The sequence below is a fragment of the Ambystoma mexicanum genome, chromosome 6p, assembly GCF_040938575.1.
Source record: "Ambystoma mexicanum isolate Mex_15411 chromosome 6p, UKY_AmexF1_1, whole genome shotgun sequence".
NCBI classification, from domain to species: domain Eukaryota; kingdom Metazoa; phylum Chordata; class Amphibia; order Caudata; family Ambystomatidae; genus Ambystoma; species Ambystoma mexicanum.
Window position 1 is genome coordinate 400,849,654 of NC_090935.1, and position 23,357 is coordinate 400,873,010.

General features: G+C 47.4%; 1 protein-coding gene across 1 annotated transcript in view; it reads right to left on the reverse strand.

The window, feature by feature from the left end:
- PRKAA1 (protein kinase AMP-activated catalytic subunit alpha 1) overlaps positions 1-23,357 on the reverse strand; it is a 576,963-nt gene that overhangs the window by 241,546 nt on the left and 312,060 nt on the right. Inside the window, exon 4 of the mRNA XM_069627195.1 lies at positions 16,948-17,092. Within this exon, the coding sequence (XP_069483296.1) occupies positions 16,948-17,092 (145 nt within the window). The remainder of the gene's footprint in view (positions 1-16,947; positions 17,093-23,357) is intronic.

Sequence of the window (23,357 nt, forward strand, 5' to 3'; positions counted from 1 at the left end):
CATATTGGGCAGGATGGAACAAGGACACACTAAGGAACCCTGCCAGTGTGTTCTTACATAAACAAAAAAAATGGAGCAAAAAAGAAGCGCTGCTTTGCTGCCAGCCCAAAGTTCCATGAAGAAAGGTAATTATTCACATTTAAAAATTATGCTGCTCTGATGCTCTTTTTCCTCCGATTACTTATCACAATATTTTATTAAGACCCTGCCATGCTTATCCACATTCACACTGCTTTAGCAAAACCAAGGATAACCCCTGAATGACAGGTTCTGGCAAAACAAATCTGAGAATAATCAACAAAGAAACTTAATTTTCCGCTACACAGGAAAAGCTTCACTTTTTAAGTCACAAAGTGTCAATGACCAGTAATTCAAAGAAACTCCAGCTCTGGGCTATGTCAATTTCAGTGCATAGGTGGTTCAAATAAACTACTGCCTACAAGAAAATAACTATGGCTGCAAAACAGCGTGGGAATCCAGATGGAAAGACAAAAAACGAATTTGAAAGCCAAGCTTGCACCACATGTGTAAAAATGGGCTTTGCAAACTCGGAAGAGAAATGCTTGTTTGCGAGTACTATGTTGAACAAAAACTTCTCCTTGTATAGCAATGTGAAAGGGGATTGTACTGTGAAAATACAATGTATGAAATGGTTCTAGTCAGCAGGTTTTCTCCCAATTCAGAACAAAAAATAAAATTAAACTGCAGTGGCTGCATGCGGGAATTCCAGTCCAAAAACAGGTTTCTACTGAGGATGACAGTATCTACTGAGAGGGCCCCTTTTGTTTCTAACACCCCAGTTATAATTACTGGGTTGGACAGAATCTGGTCTGGGCTGAGTCCTCTAGTGGAATTTCCAGGACGCGGAAGTGCCCATCTGTTTCCAGAGACTACTTTATAAATAAACTTATCACTGCAGCAGGACTTTGTGAAAATGTCAGAGTTTAAATGTGATTTTGTGGTTTATAATTTAAGACATTGTAGCATTCACTGATCCTTTGGGAATAATGATGGCATATAATTGGGTATTCTAAAAAGTATCCATGATGCCATTGCAAATTTTCTTACTTCCATGTCCAATGATAATCCACACCCATGTATAAAGTTACAGAATTTTAAGTAATAGAATTCTCACTGAAAAGTGTGAAAAACTGGAAGAAGGGCGAAACAAGGTCCACAAACGTGAGGAATGGACCGCTATACTCTACAAAAAATATGTAATCTGACCATGTGGTTGGTTAAAGTGCCACAAATGTATAAATGTAAATTCTGTTATGACAGATTTTTGGCAAAAAGGACTGTGCAATGGCTTTTTACCTCAAAATGCAACCTCAAACTGGGACTCCTCAAGGAGGCAACCAATATGGATTGTCCTATCCGCTTCTTGGTAGCCCTAGCTCAGTTCTGCTCACCAATAATTCTGTGATGTCACCATGCTCTATAAATCAGAGTGGTTGACAAAGCACAGAGACACACCCACTCCTGAATTCCTGCGCTATGATCCTGATCTCCATTCATCCTGCCAGGCTCCATTTTCCCTACAAGGCCAAAGCATTGTTGTCCCTACTTCAGAACCCACTGCAAAACCCAAGCATAGCCAATTCCTGCTCCAGCAAGGCCCCCGACCCAAAAAAAACCCACTAATAACCCATTAACAAAAGGGGAACGCGGTGGTACCTTTTTCATCCTGAAATCAGACCAGCTTGCTGCCCACTGCCTGCCCGCTGCAATCCTGCCATCCAGCTGACCTTTAGTATCGAGTGAACAGAACTGCCCAGCTTTTCGCTATGCTGTGACCAGACCTTGCCCAGCTGGACTGCCAGACGCGCCGCCGTGTGGGGACCATACCTGGTTGTCAGTCCACTTTTTGATTTTGGGATTTTTGGATCGAGTATAATCCCCACCCCGTAGAAACATATAGCCTATCTTGTCTTGCCATTGTCCTTATCCCACTCTCCAAGTAGTCATATTTATACCCTGGTAACTTGTTAAAACTGTTATAATTATCAGTGTACCTGTCCTTGACTTTCTAAAGTGCTAGCTCCATCTCCATTAATTTTGTCTTGTGCAAATCCTAAGCCGCTAGTCATATTTTGAGCGATCAGACTAGTTTCCGCTTAGGGTTAGACGCTGGGGTGATAAGGTTGAAGTCGCGAATCAATCTTGGATCTTACTGTGTCCCTTTTTGGCAGTGTAGTCTAAACCTGTTCTCGTCTCAACTAATTTTCTTTCCTATTTCACGGGTTAATTTTACTAAAATCAACCCTTTTTCTATCTTGCACATCTCATCCAGTTTTATTTTTTTAACTATTGACCCCTTTTCACTCGTCTTGTCCCCGTGATCTTTCCCCCAGCTCAAAAACCGCATTCCAAATCGGAGTATTTCACCAGTTTTCATTAAAAACCGTTTGGGTAATTTAAAGAGGGATTTGAGAAAATTGCACGTTTTCCAACGTGTCATTTGGCTGAAGCCTGCTCTAAACTTTCCACTCATTTCCGAATCGTATGCCTTTCGCTGATCCATTGCCTTGATTGCCAGCGATATAACATGCATGCTAGTTTGATATGACATGCATTACTTACCGTAATAGCATTTCTGATTGTATCTGCTTAGATTCACATGCTGTGCTTGTGGTCCGACATCCAGTGGTAACCGCGGAGTATTGCATATTGTCTTTCGGGGACCGAAAGGGGACATCGGCATAGGCGTGTCTGTAACACTATCCCTATCGTGAGGTGTAGTGTACCCAAAATCCTGCACGCGCCGACATCCCTCCGATTGTATTTTTTCGGCCACGAGGGAGCCCAAAGCTATAGTGAGTGAGTACATAAAGAGAAATTAGTAAGACGTCTATGTTCCTTCCACCCCGAGCGGGGAGGTAAGGAGGGCGCATGTGAATCTAAGCAGATACAATCATCAAAAATGCTATTACGGTAAGTGATGCAGGTCTTCTGATGCTTGTTAATCTGCTTAGAATCACATGCGGTGCATAGACTAGCAAGCAGTACCTGGAGTTGGAGGCGGGTTGTGAGAAGGAACAGTAGAGAAAAGATGTCTTGGTACTGCTTGTCCCACCTGAGAATTAGACCTAGAATAAGTGTCTAGGCATTAGTGTTTTGTAAAGGTGTGTACATAACTCCAGGTTGCCGCTTTGCAAATGAATTCAACGGGAACATTTGCAATGAATGCCCCAGTGCCCCAAGTAGAATGTGCTCTAGGCTTGAAGGGCAGTTTTCTCTTAGCAAGAATGTAACAGTGTGATACATTTGACAATCCACCTTGAGATAGCTGATTTAGGGACAAGATCCCCTTCTCTACCAGCTGCCACTGAAACGAAAAATTGGTTTGTCGTCCTCAGTGGTTTAGTTCTTTCCAGATAGAACATGGCGGCCCTGTGCACATCTAGTGTGTGTATAGGCTTCTTTCGCCCAAGCTAGAGGGATTCATGAAAAGGGTAGGTAGTTCAATCGATTCACATCGAACTTCGAGATGAACTTAGGCGCAAATCTGGGGTGCGTGCGCAGAACTACCTTATCCCTGGGGACTGTAACAAAGGTGTCTAGAACAGAAAGTGCCTGTAGTTCGATAACCCTTCTAATAGAAGCGATAGCCACTAGGAAGGCCGTTTTAAAGGTCAGGTCTTTCAGACTTTCCTTATGCATAGGCTCAAAAGGAGCTCCCCATGAGCCTGGTCAAAAGCACATTTAGGTCCCATCAAGGAGCTGGGTGAGAAATGGGAGGATAAATCCTCATAACCCCTTCCATAAAGGCTTTAATCACTGGTACCTTCCACCACAAGACTTTGTTGTGACGTGGTGTAGGCTGACCGAGCAGCCAGGTGAACCTTTAGGGATTTGAAGGCTAACCTAGTGTCCAACAGATGGGTTAGGTACAGCACAATGTGTGTGGGTGAGCAATCAATGGGATTGACGCCCTTGGAACTGCACCAGATGACAAAACTATTCCATTTGCTGGCATAGCAAGAACGTGTGTGTCCATTCACCTCTGAGGGAGCTGTAGGTGTCCAAACTATGACCTCAGGAGCCAAGCTGCTAAAGTCAGAGTTTGTGGGGATGGGTGTAGGGTCTCCCCCTGTCTTGAAACATGTTGTACGGGCAGGGTAGTTCACTGGTGGGGAGAGGGACATTATCAGATGAGCAAACCAGGGTTTGCGGGTGTAACGCTCACCTGGCTCCCACGGAGGCGCTGGTCTGGTCTGGGTTGCTGTGGCCTCTTCAAGCGTGACGCGCAGAATTCGGACCACCGATTGAACAGGACCACCAAATCTTGCTTGTCTGGCCCGTAGGAATATCCTTCTGCAGATGAGAAAGGGGATTAACTGTCTGCTGAATAGGGTGCTTGCTCCCCCCTTTCCCCCTTCGTTCTTCTCCGACTTCCTCCAAAACCCCCGGTTTAAGCTCACCTTATGGTTTGGAAGGATGAACTCTCCATCCTGCTTCTGGTGCAGGGGCGCGCGTTCGTCCAGTTACTTCACTGGTTTTCAGAATGGCGCTGGCAAATCCACTTGGCCTTTCTGAGCGATACGCCGTAAGCAAGAAGATGCAAATGTTCAAGTGATCCTCCTGTTATGTTGTTTTTCCTAACCTGTGATCTGTCCTTTATTTCAGGTGCAGAACAAAGGCGATGCGTTGAGGGGTTAAATTGCCGGTGGTAAAATCAGGTGAGTTAGTGATGAGGGCGACCCCTCTAAATGTCTTTATAATTCCCCAGTAATGTCTTTCGTCCTTTCCCCATAGGGGCCGGGGTGCGGTACCTGCCAAAGATGCGGCGCCGACCTGAGATGTGGAATGGTTCACCAAGAAAAGTCGGTAAGTAATATGGCTGAAAATTCGGCTTTCCTCTTGTGTTCCCTCGCTCACCTTTTGTTTCTTCTTCTCTCCCCTAGGTGCAGAGATGTGGCGACCGGTGCTGAGAGCCGCGATGGAGCCGGGGGGCATCTCGGGAACAGGTGAGTGAAGCGCGGCGCTGCAGCGAGCAACGCGGTGCTTTTAAATGGAAGTCTTCCTTCAGGAATGCTGGCGTGAAGATTCCGGATGCAGGTAGGAAGGTTGAATAAGTTCTTGGTTTTCACCTTTCTCTTCTTTCGTTACAGGAGTTCCAGGTTCGAGGCGTGCGTGGCTGGAGTCCAGGTGCAGGAGCAGACACGGTGAGCGTTCAGCTGCTGGGATGCAGAACGCGAAGCACGTGTGGCTGTCCGGGCGTGGCTTAAATAGCCTTGGAAGAAGTTCCAGGTGAGTATTCTTCCACAGCCCCACCCAAGTAACAAAATAGTTCCTTCAGAAAAATAGTCCCTCCCAAGCCTCATTTGGTTTGGTTCTTCATGCAGCATGGTCTGCATCAGGTAAGTGCACCAAACACTTCCCCTTATGAGCCTGGCGCCTATGGCGCCAGGACTGATGTCCAACATATAAAGGGTCGCTGGGCTTTTACCCGGGGGTGTGATGCCTGCTCCCGGGGGTGCTGGGCCTGGCGGTCCGGGGGTAGGCATCATGACAGCGGGCCAACATGGCGACCACCAGTATCATGGTAACTGGTGCATCTTGTGCACTATCTTGTTGAGAAGGGGAGTCAGGGGAAAGGCATAGACAAATTTCCCTGACCATGTTATCCAGAGACCGTTCCCCCTTGGATCGGTTCTGGGGGTACCTGGAGGCATAGTCTAGGCATTGGGCGTTCTCCCGAGTAGCGCACAGGCCGATATCTGGGAAACCCCATTCTGCGAAGACGTTGGACACAATGTCTTCATGTAGCCGCCATTCGTATTCTTCTGGCAGAGGGAAATCTCTGCTGAGTACGTCTGCCAGAAGATAGAGTTCCCCTGGAACATGTTGGGACAACAGAAACATCTTGAGTTTGAGAGCCCATATCCAAATGTTTTGGGACCACTTGGATAGCCCTGGAGAGCGAGTGCCCCCCTGTTTGCTCAGGTAATTCATGGCTGTAGTGCTGTCCGTTAGAATCAGCACCGTCTTCCCTTGTAGTTGCACCTGAAAGGCCTTCAAAGCCTTGAACACCGCTAATCGCTCCAGTAAGTTTATATGGTTGGACGCTACTTGAGGGGACCACACTCTGTGCGCTGTCTGCTGAAGCAGGTGAGCCTCCCACCCCGTGAGAGATGCATCTGTAGTGAGAGTGGCTTCCACTGTAGAGGTGGTGAAGGTCTTCCCCCCTTAAAGAGGTTCCATTGACCACCACTGCAGAGAGAACGGGGGCTGGCGGGACAACTACCAGATCTTCCTATTGTCCGCTGGCCTGACACCACTGGCTGTTGAGCCACTCTTGCATGGGACGCATGCGCAGCCGCACGTGGGCAACCAAGTATATGCATGACGCCATCATTCCTAGACAGGCGCGTGGCCTTGTGCACCGTCACCTCCCGACTGGCCACATATTGAAGGATCTGAAAAAGCATGTTCTGAACCGTCTCGGAGGGGAAGACGAGACCTTCTTCCGTCCGAATTAGAGCTCCCAGAAATTGTTTTGTTTAACTGGGGACTAGACTGGATTTCTTTTCGTTGATTGAGAAACCCAGACTGAAGAGAAGATCTGTTTTTTTGGGTGTTCGAAAAACATGCGTCGAATGAGTCCCCGCGTGATGAGCCAGTCGTCAAGGTAAGGGTAAACTGGGACTGAGTCTGCGCAGGTGTGCTGCAGCCACTGCCAGGACCTTGGTAAACACCCTTGGCGCTGAGGCAATGCCGAAGGGGAGTATCTTGAATTGGTAATGCCTGTCCTTTATCATAAACCTTAGATATTTCCTGTACACTGGTAACATTGAAATATGAAAGTATGCAACTTTCATGTCTAATGTTGCCATGTAGTCCCCTTTTTCAGCAATGGGATCACCTCCTGTAGTGTTACCATGCAAAATTTCTGGGGTTTTACGAACTGGTTCACTGAGCGCAGGTCTAGAACAGGGCGCCTGGTGAAGTCCTTTTTGGGTACAAGGAGGTACACTGAATAAATACCCTCGTTTACCTGAAGAATAGGGACGGCTTCTATGGTGTCCTTTCCCAGCAGTGCTTCCACCTCTCGATTCAGGATCTCTAGATGATCCGGTGAAAGTTGCCGTGAGCGCAGCGGTCTGAATTGGAGGTCGGACGAATTCCACGCAGTACCCATGGGCGACCGTCTTTATGACGCACTGGTCTGAAGTTATCCCCTCTCATGCCATGAGGAAAGATGTTAATCGCCCCCCGACCGGGGGGCGACATGGGAGGGGACCTGGATCTGGTGGTCATTTCTGACCAGATGCTGTGGCTCCTCTGGGATTGTGGCCTCTACCTCTGCCACGTTTTTGACCCCTTGAAGGGTAGTATGCGAGGCTTCCCGAAGTTTGTCCTGTGTTGAAGTTCCCCGTGCCATAGTTATTTTGACCAGCATGGGTTTGCCCTCGAAAGGACCACCAAGAGTTATTACCTCTCATCGGGGGGGGGGGGGGGGGGGAGGGGGAGATTTCTGTGTGATCTGTTGCAGAGACTTAAGAGTATCATGCTCTTTCTTAGCTGTTTCCAAAGCCTCATCAACTGCTTTCCTGAAGGTTAGATTCCTCAATGGGCTCATTGATGAGGGAGGCTTGTGTTTCCGGTTTAAAACCTAAAGTACGCAGCCAAGCGGGTCTTTTAAGTAGGGTCCCTTAGGCCAGAGACCTGCCTGCTGTTTCCGCATTGTCCAGGGTGTTTTTGATCACATGCTGGTTAACTTGTCTTCCCTCGATTACAATGGAGAGAAGCTTGGATTTGGCGGGTTCAGGAACCTCTTGGAGGCCTTCTTGAAGCAGCTTCCACTGAGCGTCAGCATAGCTTGCCAAAAGTGTGCTATTATTAGCAATATGCGTAGTGTATGCGGCAGCTGAAGTAACTTGTTTGCCTAGAGCATACAGTCTTTTGGATTCCTTGTCCGGCGGTGCTTCCCCCGTGGCAAGGGGTACTCCTGCACTTTTCAGGGTGGTAGTCACTACCAATGAATCTGGGATGGCGTGCCCTCTAATGTATAAAGGGTCGGAAAGGAAAGGGCAAATAATTTTTCCACTCTTGGGTTCACTGCCCGAGTTTGAGCTGGTGATAACAATGGAAGGGGCCAACCTGCTCTTGATAGGATTAATGAGGATGGCTTGGCTGGAGATGGGGGGGCTTCTCCTTGAGGAGATCCTCTACAAAATCCTGCTCAGGTACAGCCTCTGAGTGGAGATTTGAAAGCGTTCAGCTGCTTTTTTCAACATAGAGTTGAAGACCATTTGGTCATCTACAGGTGAGGCCTGGTGAGCCGGAGTGGACGGAGGAGAATCTAGGCACAAAACATCAGTGTCCTGATCTTTGTGTCCATGGGTCTGTTCCTTCCGGGTTTCTTCCCAATTGTCTGTGGTACCCTGCTGTTCCTCCTCATAATTTTCCAGAAATGAAGAGTCTTCCTCTTCATTATAAATGTCCCTATATGTGTCCATGTGGTCAATGTTTTCCTGCTGGACGGGGACAGAAGATTGATCTTCTTGAAAATTAGATGGAAAATGGAGGCTAGGCTCTACCCGAGACCTCTTTGGGGATGGATGATCAGAAAAACTGAAATCTTCTCCAGCCGATCCATACACCCTTCGAATTTCTCTCTAGTCCATTTAGAGGAGCCAGGCGGGCCTACGGGTGGAAAAATGTTGTTTTCCGCCCTACGGCGCCAAAAAGAGTCTTAGGGTGTTGGGAAGAGGCTCTTGACCACCTTAATACGAATCGTAAGAAAAGGATCCAAAACTGCATCTGAAGATTTTTCTGCGGCTTGTCCCATGACTTTAGGCGGAATCGGGGTAAGACCGACCGGCGCCGTAATTCTTTCGATGCTGTCTTTGATAGTCGCCAAATCGGCGTGAGACAGTTGCTCCGATGGTCTATCGGTAGGTGATTTACTTACCGCGGCGCTAGAGGGCCCAGCGGTTGGTATCTCAGGTAGAGGCCTAGTTGTAGTTCTCGGGCCTACCGCGGCCTTCGGTACCATTGCAGCATCTGATTTCCACGCTTCGACGTGTGAAGTTTTAGGAGTAGTGCCCTCGCTTAATTTTGGTTGCCCAGTTGCAAGATGCTGCTGCGGATGCGTGAAAGGCTTTGTATCTAAGCGATCTGAGGAAACGGTCAACATTTTCGGCAGCCCTGTTGCCGTTTTCACCTTTTTTGACGAAGACGTCGAAAACGGTGTAGGGGTCGTCTTCTTAGTGTGATGCGTTTGTACGCCCCTGTCGCAGGGTGTTGTCCCTGTAGCGAGACCAGAGTCAGGCCTTAAAGGGTAAGGGACGGGCGTGGCGGACCTAGAAATGTTCACCTTGAGGTCTATAACATCTGCAATGGATGTTTGGTCATCCGAGGTGCCCCCGTCACTCTCGGGGTGTGGTGGTGGGGGGAGGTTGGGGGGTTCCACCCACGACATACCGTACGCGGACCACCGCAAAACACAGTGCTCAAGGGTCTTAGACCGAAGGAGTTTGCAGGCCGCACACCGCTTTCCGTCGTGCTCTAGGGGGAGACAGGCGTTGAACATCGTGTGTTCGTCCTTCCAAGGATATCTGACCCTACACTTAGGGCAGAATCTAAAAAGGAGTCCTTTCCATAACTAAAGGGAAAAGATGACCAGACCAAAAGGGAAAAGGGGGGAAGAAGGAAAGACATACCGACAATATGGCCACCCCGACCCCACTCTCCCTACTGTATAGGTCGGCCAGAGGGCCCGGCCACGTGGAAAATCTGGCCGTCGGATCTTAGGTGGCGAAATCCACAGCCGTAGACTAATTCCCTGCAGTCTTGTCGAAGATCTTCTTGTGACCGAAGTGACTTAACGGGGAATAACCGAGAAGTCAGTATAATGTCTTTTGTAAGAGCTCCGATATAGGGCAACCAGTTATCTGGGCGGAAAAAACAATCTGAGGGACCTCGGCACGTGAGCGATTTTGGGTACACTACACATCACGATAAGGATAGTGTTAGAGACACGCCTATGCCGACGTCCCCTTTCGGTCCCCGAACGACAAGATGCAATACTCCGCGGTTACCACTGGATGTCGGACCATATGCACAGCATGTGATTCTAAGCAGATTAACAAGCATCGGAAATGTATATTATAATTTAACCACACATTAATTATTTGTAAAATTCTAGTGTTATTTTAGGCCTTTGCTAAGGGTTTAAAGTCCATTTTTGACTCTTATTCTGTGAGGGAAGGTCAGATTTTGCTTTCTGCCTTTTTATCCCCGACTACCTGCTGATTCTTTCCATCTACTCAGAAATTGATTTTTTGTGAGTTGAGGGACCATTGCAGGGAGAAACCTTCATCCAAAGAGTGCTCCTATTCACGTAAGCTTTGTATATGTTCTAGGAGAAGGTTAACCAAGTGCATTGCTTCCATTTTCATTGTAAATATCACCCCCTTGGTGATTGCTGACATATATTAAAAATTGTATGTTTTCTTTTGAATTTTTAAAATAAATATTGTATTTTCACCAACCGGCCTGATTCATTGTCCATTGTGACCCAGGGTATGATACGAGTTGTGTACCATCTCAAATTGAATTTGCATAAAATAAGGAGAAAGGCTTCTCAGTTGTGCGCTACATACCAAGCTGAGACCAAGGTGTGTGTCGCCGGATTGAAATCCTGAACATCCTTCTCCAAACACACCACAATACCTTGTGCCAACACTGCCCCAATATTGACCCATAAACTTTAACTGCAGCACATTGACAATAGAAAAGCACATGGTTATAAGTCACATTCCACCTTAAACTATGCATTCTGAAATCTTGAAACCATTTAGTGACCCCTGCACAGGTCACTAGCCCCCAGCACGACTGGAGTGAAATACAATCCTAAAAAGTGTTAGATGTAGCCTATTGCTTTTCTATTTTGGTTAATATTTGGAAAAACACTACATTCATGCAGGTTGCCCTTTACCCTTTTACCACTGTCTCACGCTATAGCATAGCCTTGACTGCTCTACTATGACATTCACGGCAAAGTCTTACATAGACAAAGAAGCACTGCAACCTAGGCACTCATCTTGATCTTCTCAAAACCCAAACAGTGCAGGAAAACAGATCTGACTGAATCTGGGGGTAATTACAGGAGAAAATAAGTTTGAAATCATGGACAGCAGCGACTCGTGGGGCTAGAGAATTCCTATAAACTAAGGAATTTTTTCTATAGGCAGAGGATGTGGGCAAGAGCAGATGGCCGATTGCCTGTGAGGAATTCAACCATCTGCCCGCTGGGTGTGCACTCGCAAGGGCTTTTTTAAAATGTTTTATTAAAAAATGGTAGGATGGTAGACCAACCTCAGGAAAATGTGTGGGGCTGATCCACACATTTTCCTATGCTCACACCACTACTAGGTATAGACCATTCTACTCCGGGCTGTACAACGCCTACAGGCACCATCCGCTCCAGTCATTTAGTTAGAATCTGACAACTGAGGCACAGTCATCTCCAGGAAGGGGGAGGGCCAACATTTCCCCCTGACATGGTCAGCCTGATTAACTGACAAAGGCACCATGGATCCACCCTGCTCTTGTTAGGCCCTGCAGCTGGTAGCAGCGATTAACATACCAAGGGCCTAGCTGCAGAGGTTATAGGAGACCGGAAACCCAACTACAAAACATATGTAACTATCAACCTGAAGTCAGCTCCCACCCTAAGTAATGACAAGTAAACCGTCATGGCTGGTCTGTTTACAGTAAGGCGCCCTGCTTGAGGGACCCCCTTCATAACATTCGAGAATGTGGTTTGCAGGAGCCATAGACTGGTCTTGCCGCAGCTTCAAGGGAGACCTGATGCATTACTCAGGAACCACAGAGAGGACATTAACTAGAGAGACTTTGATCAACAACTGACAGGAACATGGGTGGGACTTCGTATCTCAAGGGAGTATAGCCAGAGATCTTTGTTGAGAGAAGGTTTCTGCCATTTTAGTTCTGGGGCACATCTTATTCCTGTTTTCACCCCTTTACCTTTCCCGTTGCAAAGCAGTCTGGTTACAACCTCACGGATACAGGAGTTTGTTGGTAGGGCCCCAGGAATGGCTCATTAAGGCAGGCTTAGGCTACACCAAGCACTGTGGCCAACTTGGCTTAAGAGGGCCGATACCCTTTTTTGGCCAATCTGACAACTTCACCAGAAGTAACAAAGAGGAACTCAATGTTGGACCCTGGCTGAAGGTACAGTCTGCCTTACATTTTCCGCCAGTGAAGGAAGGCAAGATTTCCAAAGAGGGGAGCAAGATACCTTCCCCAAACATCTTGCAGGAGACACAGGGATAAAAACTCAGGACCCTCCAGCTGCTCCAGAACCAGTACCCAGCCAGCACACAGCATACCCTGCTAAGTTCCGCAGTAAGCTTCCTGGATAGGAAGTGCCAGAAGATCTCTGAACCTACAACCAAGGACAAGGCAGCTGCCTGTATGAAACTCTGAAGTGTATCATCCACCTTAAAGGGCAAGAACAGGCAATTTGTTTTGGTTTAGTTTTTATAATTCGCTTAATACCAGAGTTTGGTTTCTAAGCACAGATTTGGGATTCAAATCTGTTGGTCTGCATGGTCTTGCTGTCTTGCTTCCAAGACCAGCACATTGCTGCTGTGCCATCCTCCGTTCATTGAAGAAGCTGGGAGAAGTGTCTGGACGAGCATCTACAGACGTCCGTCTAAAAGAACATCCAAGCCAATCGAGTTCCTCGAGCTGCGACTACAATGCTGACAGTTGTCAAGCCGCAGTCAGACATCCAAGACGTCTCGACCAGCACTTCAGAAACACCGATAACCACTGAGACAATTCCTTGCCCAGAGCTGCTGTGTAGGCCAGCCTGCAGTCATTCGTCCAGCTCCGCTCACCGAACAGACTTGTCGCCCGATACCCTGTAGCAGACTTCGGTCTTGAACTCTGTCACAGAAGTCTGGAAAGCACCCTAAAGCCGACTTGACACTGTTGAGCACCAAAAACACCCACAGGACAAGTTACTGTGGTTCTATCCCCCCTGGTCCTTTCCAAAAGGCCCCTGGAGACATTTTAAGACCCAGTGCTCTCTTTGTGCTGAAGCCAAGAAATATTAAACTGTTGTGGCTATTAACCATAACGACTACCCTCATGTCAGTATCCAGAGTGCATCCCCTTTTCTTTGAAACTGTCCATCCTCTGCATTCCCCGACAGGGTGGGTTTTATTTCGTAGTGTTGCTAGAACTGGCAGTTGGATATAAATAAAGTAGATCGTTTTGATACAACCTTGACTGAACCGTCCATTTTATCATGGGGTAATATTGTTTTGCTGTGTTGCACAACCTTTCAGGAGATAAGCCTGTTGTTCAGTATATGTTAAAATTTACAAGGAGGTTTATAATTTGCTTGTTATTCCAATCTGTTCAGATCCCTTCTGGTGTACTAGAGGTGTGGGGCAGATTGATAGTTTAGAAACGGATATTCACCCCTGACCACTGGTGCCACGGAAGTGGATTTGTCAGATTTCCAGATTTCAAAAGGCCAGCCCTTGGCACCAACACCTGTAATAATTATCCATCTAAGCTGCATCTTCAAGTTTGTTACAGCTCCTAAAACAGTTTGATTAAACTGTGTCTACCCTAAACTAGTATGAAGAAATGTGGAACGACAATGTAGCTGTTGAAATAGTGTGGCACCATTCCCTCTTGCATTTTAAGACTGCTTTACTGAAATTAGTGGGTTTTGCAAGAAGCAGTCGCCGCATAAATGTGGGTGTTTACAACTAACAGACAGAAGGGCAATGGTACAACTTCATACTACACTAGACAAAAACAGTCTGATGACTCAAGAGAACGGTAGACTGGATTGACGCTGCCCTCCAAGGGCAAGTAGCAGAAACCCAACAGTTTCCTCTTGTATTGAGAGGTTGTGGAAGGCAGGCTTGTGAGCAGCCCATAGGCTAGTCATAGGCCCATCGGCCCAAGTCGGCTGGTACACAAAATAAACCAAGTCAAGCAATTGCAGGGTAGGGCACTGGCTTCACTGCTGAGCTAGGAAAGTCTAGACCAAGAGCAGAATAACTGGAGAAGAAAAACAAATTACAGAAGAAACTGGCCCACCCATGGGAGCACAAGACACCGGTGGTTGGGACCCAGGTGCCAGGCAGTTTTAACAGACCCCATGCTGAGTGCACATACAGCTGAACTGATACTAACCCCGGCCTCAAAATTTGCAGAAATTGTTCCATTTGTTATAGCGCCTTTTGCCAGAATGTACTTTTGGTTGAAACGTTCTCAGATGGACTGGGGTCAAGACATTTGGGAAAGGCTTGGGAGGTGAGTTTCTATGTGTGCTGCAGAGGAATACAAAGGACGAAGGGAGGGCCACAGGGGTGGTGGGGGCAATTGTGGATAATGCAATACAGTTCTGTAGGAAGCTTCAGTTCAAATTTTTGTCATTAAAAGTAGCTTCATTCTTATGGCAGAGGTAATGTGTAAGTGTTTGTCTTGTGTGTGCGCAAGGTGTGTGGGGTGAAGCCGCACCTTCAAATGAGCTGTGAAGGTGCAAAGGGAGAAATAGTTTAATTGTACAGACAACCGTGATGGATTCCTGGGTTTCATCCATGTACCAGGAGCATTCCTGCCCATCATATGAGATTTAAGTGCTTGTTGAGGGCATAAACTCTTCGTTAGAGTAGTTCTAAGAGGGGGAGACGGTCATCCCTAGTTCTTTCTGAAGAGGAACCAAGACGGCCTGGCCTAGCATCCTGTGCTTAGAATTGCCCGCCGTGTCAACCCTGAGCTTCAAGTCCAAGGTGCTTGGTTATCTGCTTTGGCACAATCAGCACAATATTCTCAAGGTGCATTTTAAGTGGGCTTCCTTGTCACCCTCCCAGTCCATATGTATGCTTTGTCCGGCCCACTGTCTGCAAGTAGTGGAGTAACTATCCAAGTCCTCGATGAGAGTTTGGCATTCTCCATGAAAAGTTGGATGGTTGAAACCAAGCTCTTTGAGGGAGAGGAGACAAGTGGCTGAGGTGTGCAGGGGGTTTAGCGGTTCAGGGAGCAGCAGTCCGGGGGCCATCATGTTAACAAGAGCCATGCAAAGAAAATACAGTAATGCTCAGAATGCGGAAAATAGTGTCTTTGGTAGAAAAAAAAAATAATGGGACTATGGAATGGGGCATAGCTAGAGTACTGCAAGCCTCCACATTCCCATTGTGTTTGCAAAGGTAATTAACTAAAAACACAACAGTTTGTGCACAGAGGCCTCCAAAAATGGAGGCTCAGATTAATCCTAGTCATACTCTGCCTTTCTTGGGTGAGGTCCCGAGGTCCGTCCTGCCTGTCCCTGTGATTCCGTTGCCAGAGTTTAAACTCCCTGAAGGTTTGAAAGGGCAGGCTTGCAGTTGGCAGCCAATCTTTGCTGCTATGGTGCCAGCCTTTTTCCTTAGTAAGGGACCCACCAGTCAAAGGTTTAAAAAGCTACAACTCTTTAACCAATCAAATGTCAGACCTAGTGACTTCTGTGCATAAGTTAGTTTGTTGCCTAGTCATGTTGGCCATCTACATCCACTACCACAGCACCCTACTTTTTTCACCGAGAGAGTACGCATGGTGGACCAACTTTTCGCCTAAAAGGATAGATGTCACCTCCAGCTACTTATCCATACAGATAGTGCACTGCCCCCATCCCAGCATGGCCAAGCCTCCAGGAAGACATCTGACCAAGAGCAACTGCCAGTCCAACACCTGTTTTCACCAGCTGAGGGGCCTGTACTGTCATCTTACCTCATCCTTACACTTGATCAGAACATGAGGGGCAATACTACTGATGCGGGAGTGAAAAGGCATGGGACTAGGATAGCAGATGCTGCGACAAGCCCAAAGGTTGCATGTTCATGTACTTGGTCCTAAAAGTCAATGTAGTGGGCAATTGACAAAGCTTTGTAGCAAACTATTCTGCCCATCCAGGGCCTGTTCTACCATACACGCTGCTGGACCAGCTTAGGGGGAAGGGGTGTTGATTTAACAAAAACACAGTAGCCGGTCCAGAGAAGGGCAAGGCCACTGTACACCCCACCGAAGGAGCTTCAATAAATGCCACCCCCCTCACCATCAAAAGCATTCTCCTTTGCAGGATCTAAAGAAAGGGGTCTCTCTGATCTGACAAAAGACTTGCAGGGCTGTACCTGCAGTCAAACAAGGATTTTAGGACTGCAAGCACTGCCCAAGAAGGAAGATGGCATAGACACAGGCTGTCTGGGAGAGTCTGGTTTACAATCCTTCAACCATTTACATTGTGGGCCTTAAGGAAAGGATGCACAATAATGTTAGAGCAGGACTCCAGGTCAAGGTGGCAAATACCCCCATATAGACTAGCACTGCTGTGTGAGAAGTGACAGGGACTAGGATGAAGCCCCTCATGATGGGTGTGTTTTAGCTAGTAGACTAGGTTTTTCGACAGATGCTCCTTTCGACTTCAGGTCTATGGTGAGAGATTGCATCCATCACAGTATCAGACAAACTGCCAAACAAGCAAATCTGAGTAGGACAGTGTATTGAGGAGTTCGGTCCAAGGTGCACTTTAAAATGCCCTCCACAACCTCACCACGAATCAGCGAGAATGGGCTGTCACAGGCAGGAAGACAGACCATTCGCTGATGGGCAGGAGGCAAAGCTTAACAAAATAAAGGCCAAAATAAAATGCACCAGTGAGTGTTACCCTAAAACTACTCCTTTCACATTCACAGAGACAAGCATTGGACTTTTGGCGCCAGGAGTAAGATTCTTCCATGCAGGTGTAGCCCATGCAGCTTTGTTACTACCAAATTACTCCTGCACAGAATGGACGCCACCCCTAAATCTCAAAGGTATGGAAGGGCAGGACCGTTGTATACAAACCAACCTTTAGGATCTTTAAAATCAAAATCAATGTATTCATAAAAGCATTCAGTCGAAACTTACCAAAATCAGCAATTTTAGCATTCATATGCGCATCCAGCAGCACATTTTCTGGCTTCAGATCCCTATGGACAACCATATGTCTATGGCAATAATCCACACCAGAAATGATTTGCTGGAACAGACGCCTACTTTCTTTCTCGTCCAGCTAAGGAAAGGAAAAAGTAGTTCAGCATAGCAAATCTGAAATTCCTAAACTAAAAGCTATATTTAAGTTTCACATAAAGAAATAAGGAAAGCATGGCACAATGAGCAGCTCAGAGTTGCTTTTCAAATATTCTCAGCAGCGTTTTGATGTGAAACATTTAAAGTCCCATACCACTTCTTAAACTGCAAATTAATGAAAAAACGAATTCATTTGCTGTCAAAAGGCCAGACTTCATATGGTGTAGCAGAACAAAAATGAGATGCAAAATCCTAAGAGTTAAATCCTCTCTAAAAAAGTGCATCTTCATTAGGAGAAAAAACGATTTAAAAGAATAAGCATGAACTGCATTTAGGAAGAACACATTGTCTAAAGAGCAAGACATCCGACAGACTGTTCGTTTAAAGAAACAACTAGTGGTCCATAAAAACAATCATAGCAGTGTTGCAACCGACATGTTGGGGTGGCTGGCAAGATGAAAAGGATTGGTTTCAAAGCTGTAGCCCAGCTATCCCACATTGCCAAATACTGTGCCAATCCCCCCCCAATCAATAAATGCTTAATTAAGCTTGGTATGCTCTTTGGAAGAGAAGTGGTGATGGCCAGCTGAGGTAGTGCTTTCTATGGAGCCAGAGCAAGCACAGCCTGGTGTTCGAGCTATGCCTTAGGGAGATATAAACAGTATCAATCAGTCTTGGTTTACAGCTCATTTCCTCAGTCAACGTGACTCTGCGACAGTCAAGTAGGGCTGAGCAGTGAAAAACACTAACAAGATGACCGAATTAAAAAGGAGCAGTAAACACCTATTAGCACACAAGGTACACAGAATGAATACATTATTTTCACAACTTTGTATAGTTAAGTTTAACATTTCAGTATCAAAAGCCACGCCTCTGAACAGTGCCTAAGTGTCACCATATCCCCAATGTTCATCAATAGAGGCAAGTTGAAAGTCTGTACACACGGCCCCACGAGCTGGCGAAGAGAGAAATGAAGGGACCACCAAAGAGAAAATCCTAACCATCAAGACTAAAAGCACCCCAATACGGAGATTGCATAGAAGGACTTAAACCTATCTCTGTCTGACTCACTTCTATCTGGAAAAGCAGCTGTTCTTGCCTCATTAGGAAAAATCCACCATGATGGACCATGCAATCCAACTGAATGGTTGGCACAATGTGCAACAGGACAACTCGAAAAGTAAACGCCCCCAAGAGACCAGTACCTGGGTCGTGAAACAGTTCAATCGAAGCAACGATATTGCAACTGTTTCCATGCTGGGACTTATGCAGGCAGCGAGACTCCATACTCGAGAACAAGCAGCACAGGAGAGTCACAGGTCAAATAACCACTAAACATTAGCAGGCCTCACAGGATCATTGTAAGGGTTTGGGTTAAACGGATCCTAAAGCTCGATGATGTGCCCTCTAAATACTTCAGACGTTTCCTTCTACTACTGAAGGATTAATTCCAGCATTCCACAATCTAGTGGCGATTAGTCCAACCTTTTCTTCCTAATCCGTTTCAGTCCACACTTCTGCACAATTCATCAAAACATTTGGTGGGATGCAAAACAGCGCTAGTTTCTACACACCTTTTGCTGGCATCTTCATGGGCTTCTTGGCACTCTACCCATTTGCAAGTTCCAGACCAAAAGTAACCATGTGTCATTCCTTCTCTCCACCTATTCAGGGTGTTAGGCAAGATTGTATGCAGTACCCTTTGGGTGCACTACAACAACCCTGAACTCCTGGGAATAGGAACCCAACCTTTGGTATAAGTCGTTACTACACAGGTTGGTAGCGTGTTGAGCAGCCAGGCTTATCTCAAGAGGGGTCAATGTGAGCTGTAGGGGAGTTCGAGATTCACAGCAACAAGTATTCAAATAAACTTACACACCAGGTTTCCTTTTTGTATTATTCATTTACCTTTCACACAAGAAAAGTACACATCAGAGGTAAAATCACATCGAGATAGAAGCAATACATCTTTCAGTAATATAGCAGAAATCCATATACAAGTACAGTAGAATATATACACACTATCAGAAATATCCCCCACCACCCCTAAAACAACCAAATGTAGTCCCAATAGAACTAGTACAAATCGAAAAATCTCCCCCAGATTTTATAAAACTTCTCTCTCCTGTAAATTACCCTTTCGATATCTGCAAGTTTATTCATCTCGTCAATCCAATCATTCACAGATGGAGCAGCCTTGGATTTCCACCCAAGTAAGATCGTTTTCTTACCAATTATCGCTCCTCTAAGAAGGCATTTCTTCTGAGTTAGTCAAATCATCCAACAATTCATCCCCACCTAAGATCATAGTTTAAAAAAAATAAAATAAAAAAAAAAAAAAGATTCTCGCCCAGCACCTCCACACACATTGTGCAAACATTCAACTAAGGAACAAGTTACTTACCTGCAACTGTTCTCCAGCATGGATCTGGCATGGATTCACATGCTCATGAATATTCCCCGTCAGGCTGGGAATCCTCGGTAAAGAAAAAAATCAGTATCAGTTTTGTTTCTGATCCGTCTTTCTTAGTAGTAACCAATCACTGATCTCTGGGTCATACTGCCCCCAGCCAATGATTGCCCTCTCCCTAAGCCCCGCCTCTGGCAGCCATCCTCAGATTTGGTAGCACGCACAGTGGCAGTATGACCAAGTGAAGAGCCGCATAGGGGTAGGAGGGAGGGTTCGCATGTGAATCCATGCCAGACCCATGCTGGAGAACAACAGTTACAGTTAAGTACTTGTTCCTTCTCCAGCATGGGGTCTGGCATGGATTCACATGCTCATGAATAAAAGAATACATAGCAGTATACACATGCACAACCACGGGAGGTGGCAAAGGCTCAACATTAAGCATCACATCCAAGACTCAACATTAAGCAATTCTTACCTCCTCACCAGGCTCACCTTAGGCGAACAGGTTGCGCAGCACTGCTTGGCCGATCCTGGACTCCTCCCTGGAGTCCCGACACAGTAGAATCTTGTGAAGGTGTGTGTCGACCTCCACGTAGCAGCCCTGCAGATATCCAGCAGGGGCACACCAGACAGGAACGCCGTGGTAGCAGCGATCGCTCTGGTCGAATGGGTTCTCGGACGGCCGGGCAGTGGTCGGTTTGCCAACCGGTGACAGTGCATGATGCAGCCGGAGAGCCATCTGGAAATGGAAGTCTTCAAGAGAGCCTTCCCTTGATTCACAGACCCAAAGTTCACAAACTGTTGTGACGTCTTCTGAAAAATCTTTGTGCGGTCCACGTAGAACTTCAGCGCTCTAGCTACATCCCGCGAGTGCAAAGTCCTCTCGGCCGGTGTCGAAGGAGACGGGAAGAAAACTGGTAACACCAAGGGCTCGTTGAGGTGGTAGTCCGATAGCGCCTTGGGCATGAAGGAGGGGTGCGTACTCAGCACCACCCTCGTGTCATGAAAAGTTAATTATGGAGGCTTGCAAGATAGGGCCTGGATCTCTCCCACTCGTCGTGCGGAGGCGATGGCCACGAGGAATGCTGTCTTCCATGACAGGAACTTCAAAGGCGCCGAATGCATAGGCTCGAATGGGGGGCCCCCCCCCCCCATGAGCCTGGTCAGCACCACATTAAGCTCCCACGCCGGGGCAGGAGCCTTCACCGGCGGGAACGATCGAAATAGTCCCTTCATAAATTCCTTCACCAGGCGATGAGACCACAAGGACGCCCGTCCCGCAGTCCTGGTATATCGGGAGATGGCAGCCAGATGTATTTTTATGGAGGCGTGAGCCAGTCCAGCTTTGGCCAGCGACAGTAGGTACGGCAGTACTTGAGGAGCCGTAATCCGCAGAGGGTTCATCTTCTGTGCACGGCACCAGACAGAGAACCTCTTCCACTTATGACCGTAACACTGAAGAGTTGAGGACGCCCTGGCTTTCGCAAGAACCACTCTGCAATCAGCTGGGATATCGTATCCTCCAAACTCTAGTGCTGCAGGAGCCAGGCCTGAAAGTCCAGCGACTGTGGGTCGTGATGGAGAAGAACAAGTTACTTTCTTACCTGGTAACGTTCTTTCGATGGGATGGTCCGACAACGTATTCCACATCTATGACAGGTAATGTCCACAGCTGTGCTGCTTCGGAAAAATCTTTGGCGTCTGGGTCCTGCGTCGTCCGAGGACCTCCTCCGACGGCCGACGTCACCCGATTTGATAAGTAGGACGCCTGACGCCCATAGACTCAGTTATAGTTTTTTCCCAGAACGTGTGCCACCAGTTTTCTGCCAGTCAGACACACAAGGCCTTGCGGAACGCAAGCTGCAATCGCAAAAGAAATTCTGCAGCGGGGAAGGCAGGGAGGGAGCGATATGGAATATGTCGTCGGACCATCCCATCGAAAGAAAGTTACCAGGTAAGAAAGTAACTTGTTCTTCGAGGGGATTGGGTCCTCTGACGTATTCCATATCTATGACAGACTCCCAAAGCAGTACCAAGCAAGGAGGTGGGAAAGAATTTAGAATACAAATTTAGCATGCCAAATCAAATTGCGGAATAGAGAACTGCCTTGCCAAAGGCCAGATCTTGCCCTCTGATGGAATCGAGGGAGTAGTGACGTACAAAAGTATGTACTGAAGCCCAGGTGGCTGCATCACAGATGTGACGAATAGGAACTCCCCCCCCCCCCCCTGCAGAGCAGTAGACGCAGCCACTCCCCTGGTAGAACGGGCCCGCAAGCCAGCCGGAGGATCCTTACCCGCCAAGCGGTAACACTCGGAGATAGCTAAAATAATCCAACGAGACAAAGTCTGTTTCGTCACAGCTTGTCCCAAACGCTTTCCAGCGTAACCAATGAAAAGTTGATCGTCCACTCTGACCCGGGACATGCACGAAATATAAAAGCTCAACGCTCTCCTAGGATCAAGCCTATGGAGCCTCTCCTCTTCCTTAAAAAGGATGTGGAGGAGGATAGAGCGCCGGAAGAACCACCTTCTGGCTCAAATGGAATTCCGAAACCACCATCGGAAGAAAAGAAGGACGAACTCTAAGGACAACTGTGAAACACAGTGAATGGTGGCTTAACTGAAAGTGCCTGTAACTCACTCACTCTGCGAGCGGAAGTAACCGCAACCAAAAACACAGTTAACAGCCTCAAAGGGCAAGAATGTAAAGGCTCAAATGGAGCACCCATAAGAAACTTAAGAACAAGGTTCAAATCCCAACCTGGCACCAGAAAAGGTGATGGAGGGAACCCATTAGTGAGCCCCCTCAAAAACTGCGACATTAAAGGAATTTTAAAATAGGAACACTCTTCCGACGAGCGCTTAAATATGGACAGTGCCGCCAGGTAACCTTTAATGGTCCCCACTTGCAAGCCCCTGTGGGCTAAAGAAAGCAAAAAAGACAGAACCATGGGAATGTCACATTCAAAAGGATCCACATTCTGAACTCTGCACCATCGCAGAACTTTCTCCAATGGCAACGGTACAGAGAATTAGTTGCCGGCCGCCTGGCCGAGAGCAACACCTCCATCACATCTTCAGGGAGGTCACAATCCTTATACCTCAACCTTTCAGAAGCCAAGCGTGAAGATTGAGGGATCTGACCTCTGGATGGAGAACCTGACCCCCCCCCCTCCCGTGAGAGCAGATCGTCTTGGTAGGGAAGACGACGTGGAGGGCAGATGGACAAGTCGAGAAGGTCCGGGTACCACTTCCTCCGGGCCCACGCCGGAGCAATGAGGATCATCCGGGAACCGAACCTCCGTAACCTCCACAGCACTTGCGGGATGACGGGGGCTGGAGGAAACGCGTACAGCAGTGGGAATGACCACTCTACCACGAACGCGTCTCCTAAGGCTCCTTTTGGAGGAAATTCCCGCGAGCAAAACCTTTCGCACTTCCGATTGACACTGGAGGCGAAGAGATCCACTTGAGGGGTCCCCCAAAGGGCGAAGATCTCCAGGAGAATCTCGCTCCCACTCGTGAGAGATAGAGCTCTGCCTGCTCGGAGCGTCCGCCGTCTCGTTGTCGTCTCCGGCCAGATGAACAGCCGAGATCGACACTTCCTGCTGGATGGCCCAGAATTCGAGCTGCATCGCCTCCCTGCACAGCGGAAGTGACCCTGCCCCCATCCCCCCTTTTTGTTGAACTTGTCCTTCCTGAGGAGTTTGTTCAAACCGCGCAAGTCCATGATGGGTCTCAATCCCCCCCGTCTTTCTTCGATATCAAAAAATAAGGGGAATACCATCCCTTGTCCCTCTCCGCTACAGGCACCAGTTCTATGGCGCCTTTCT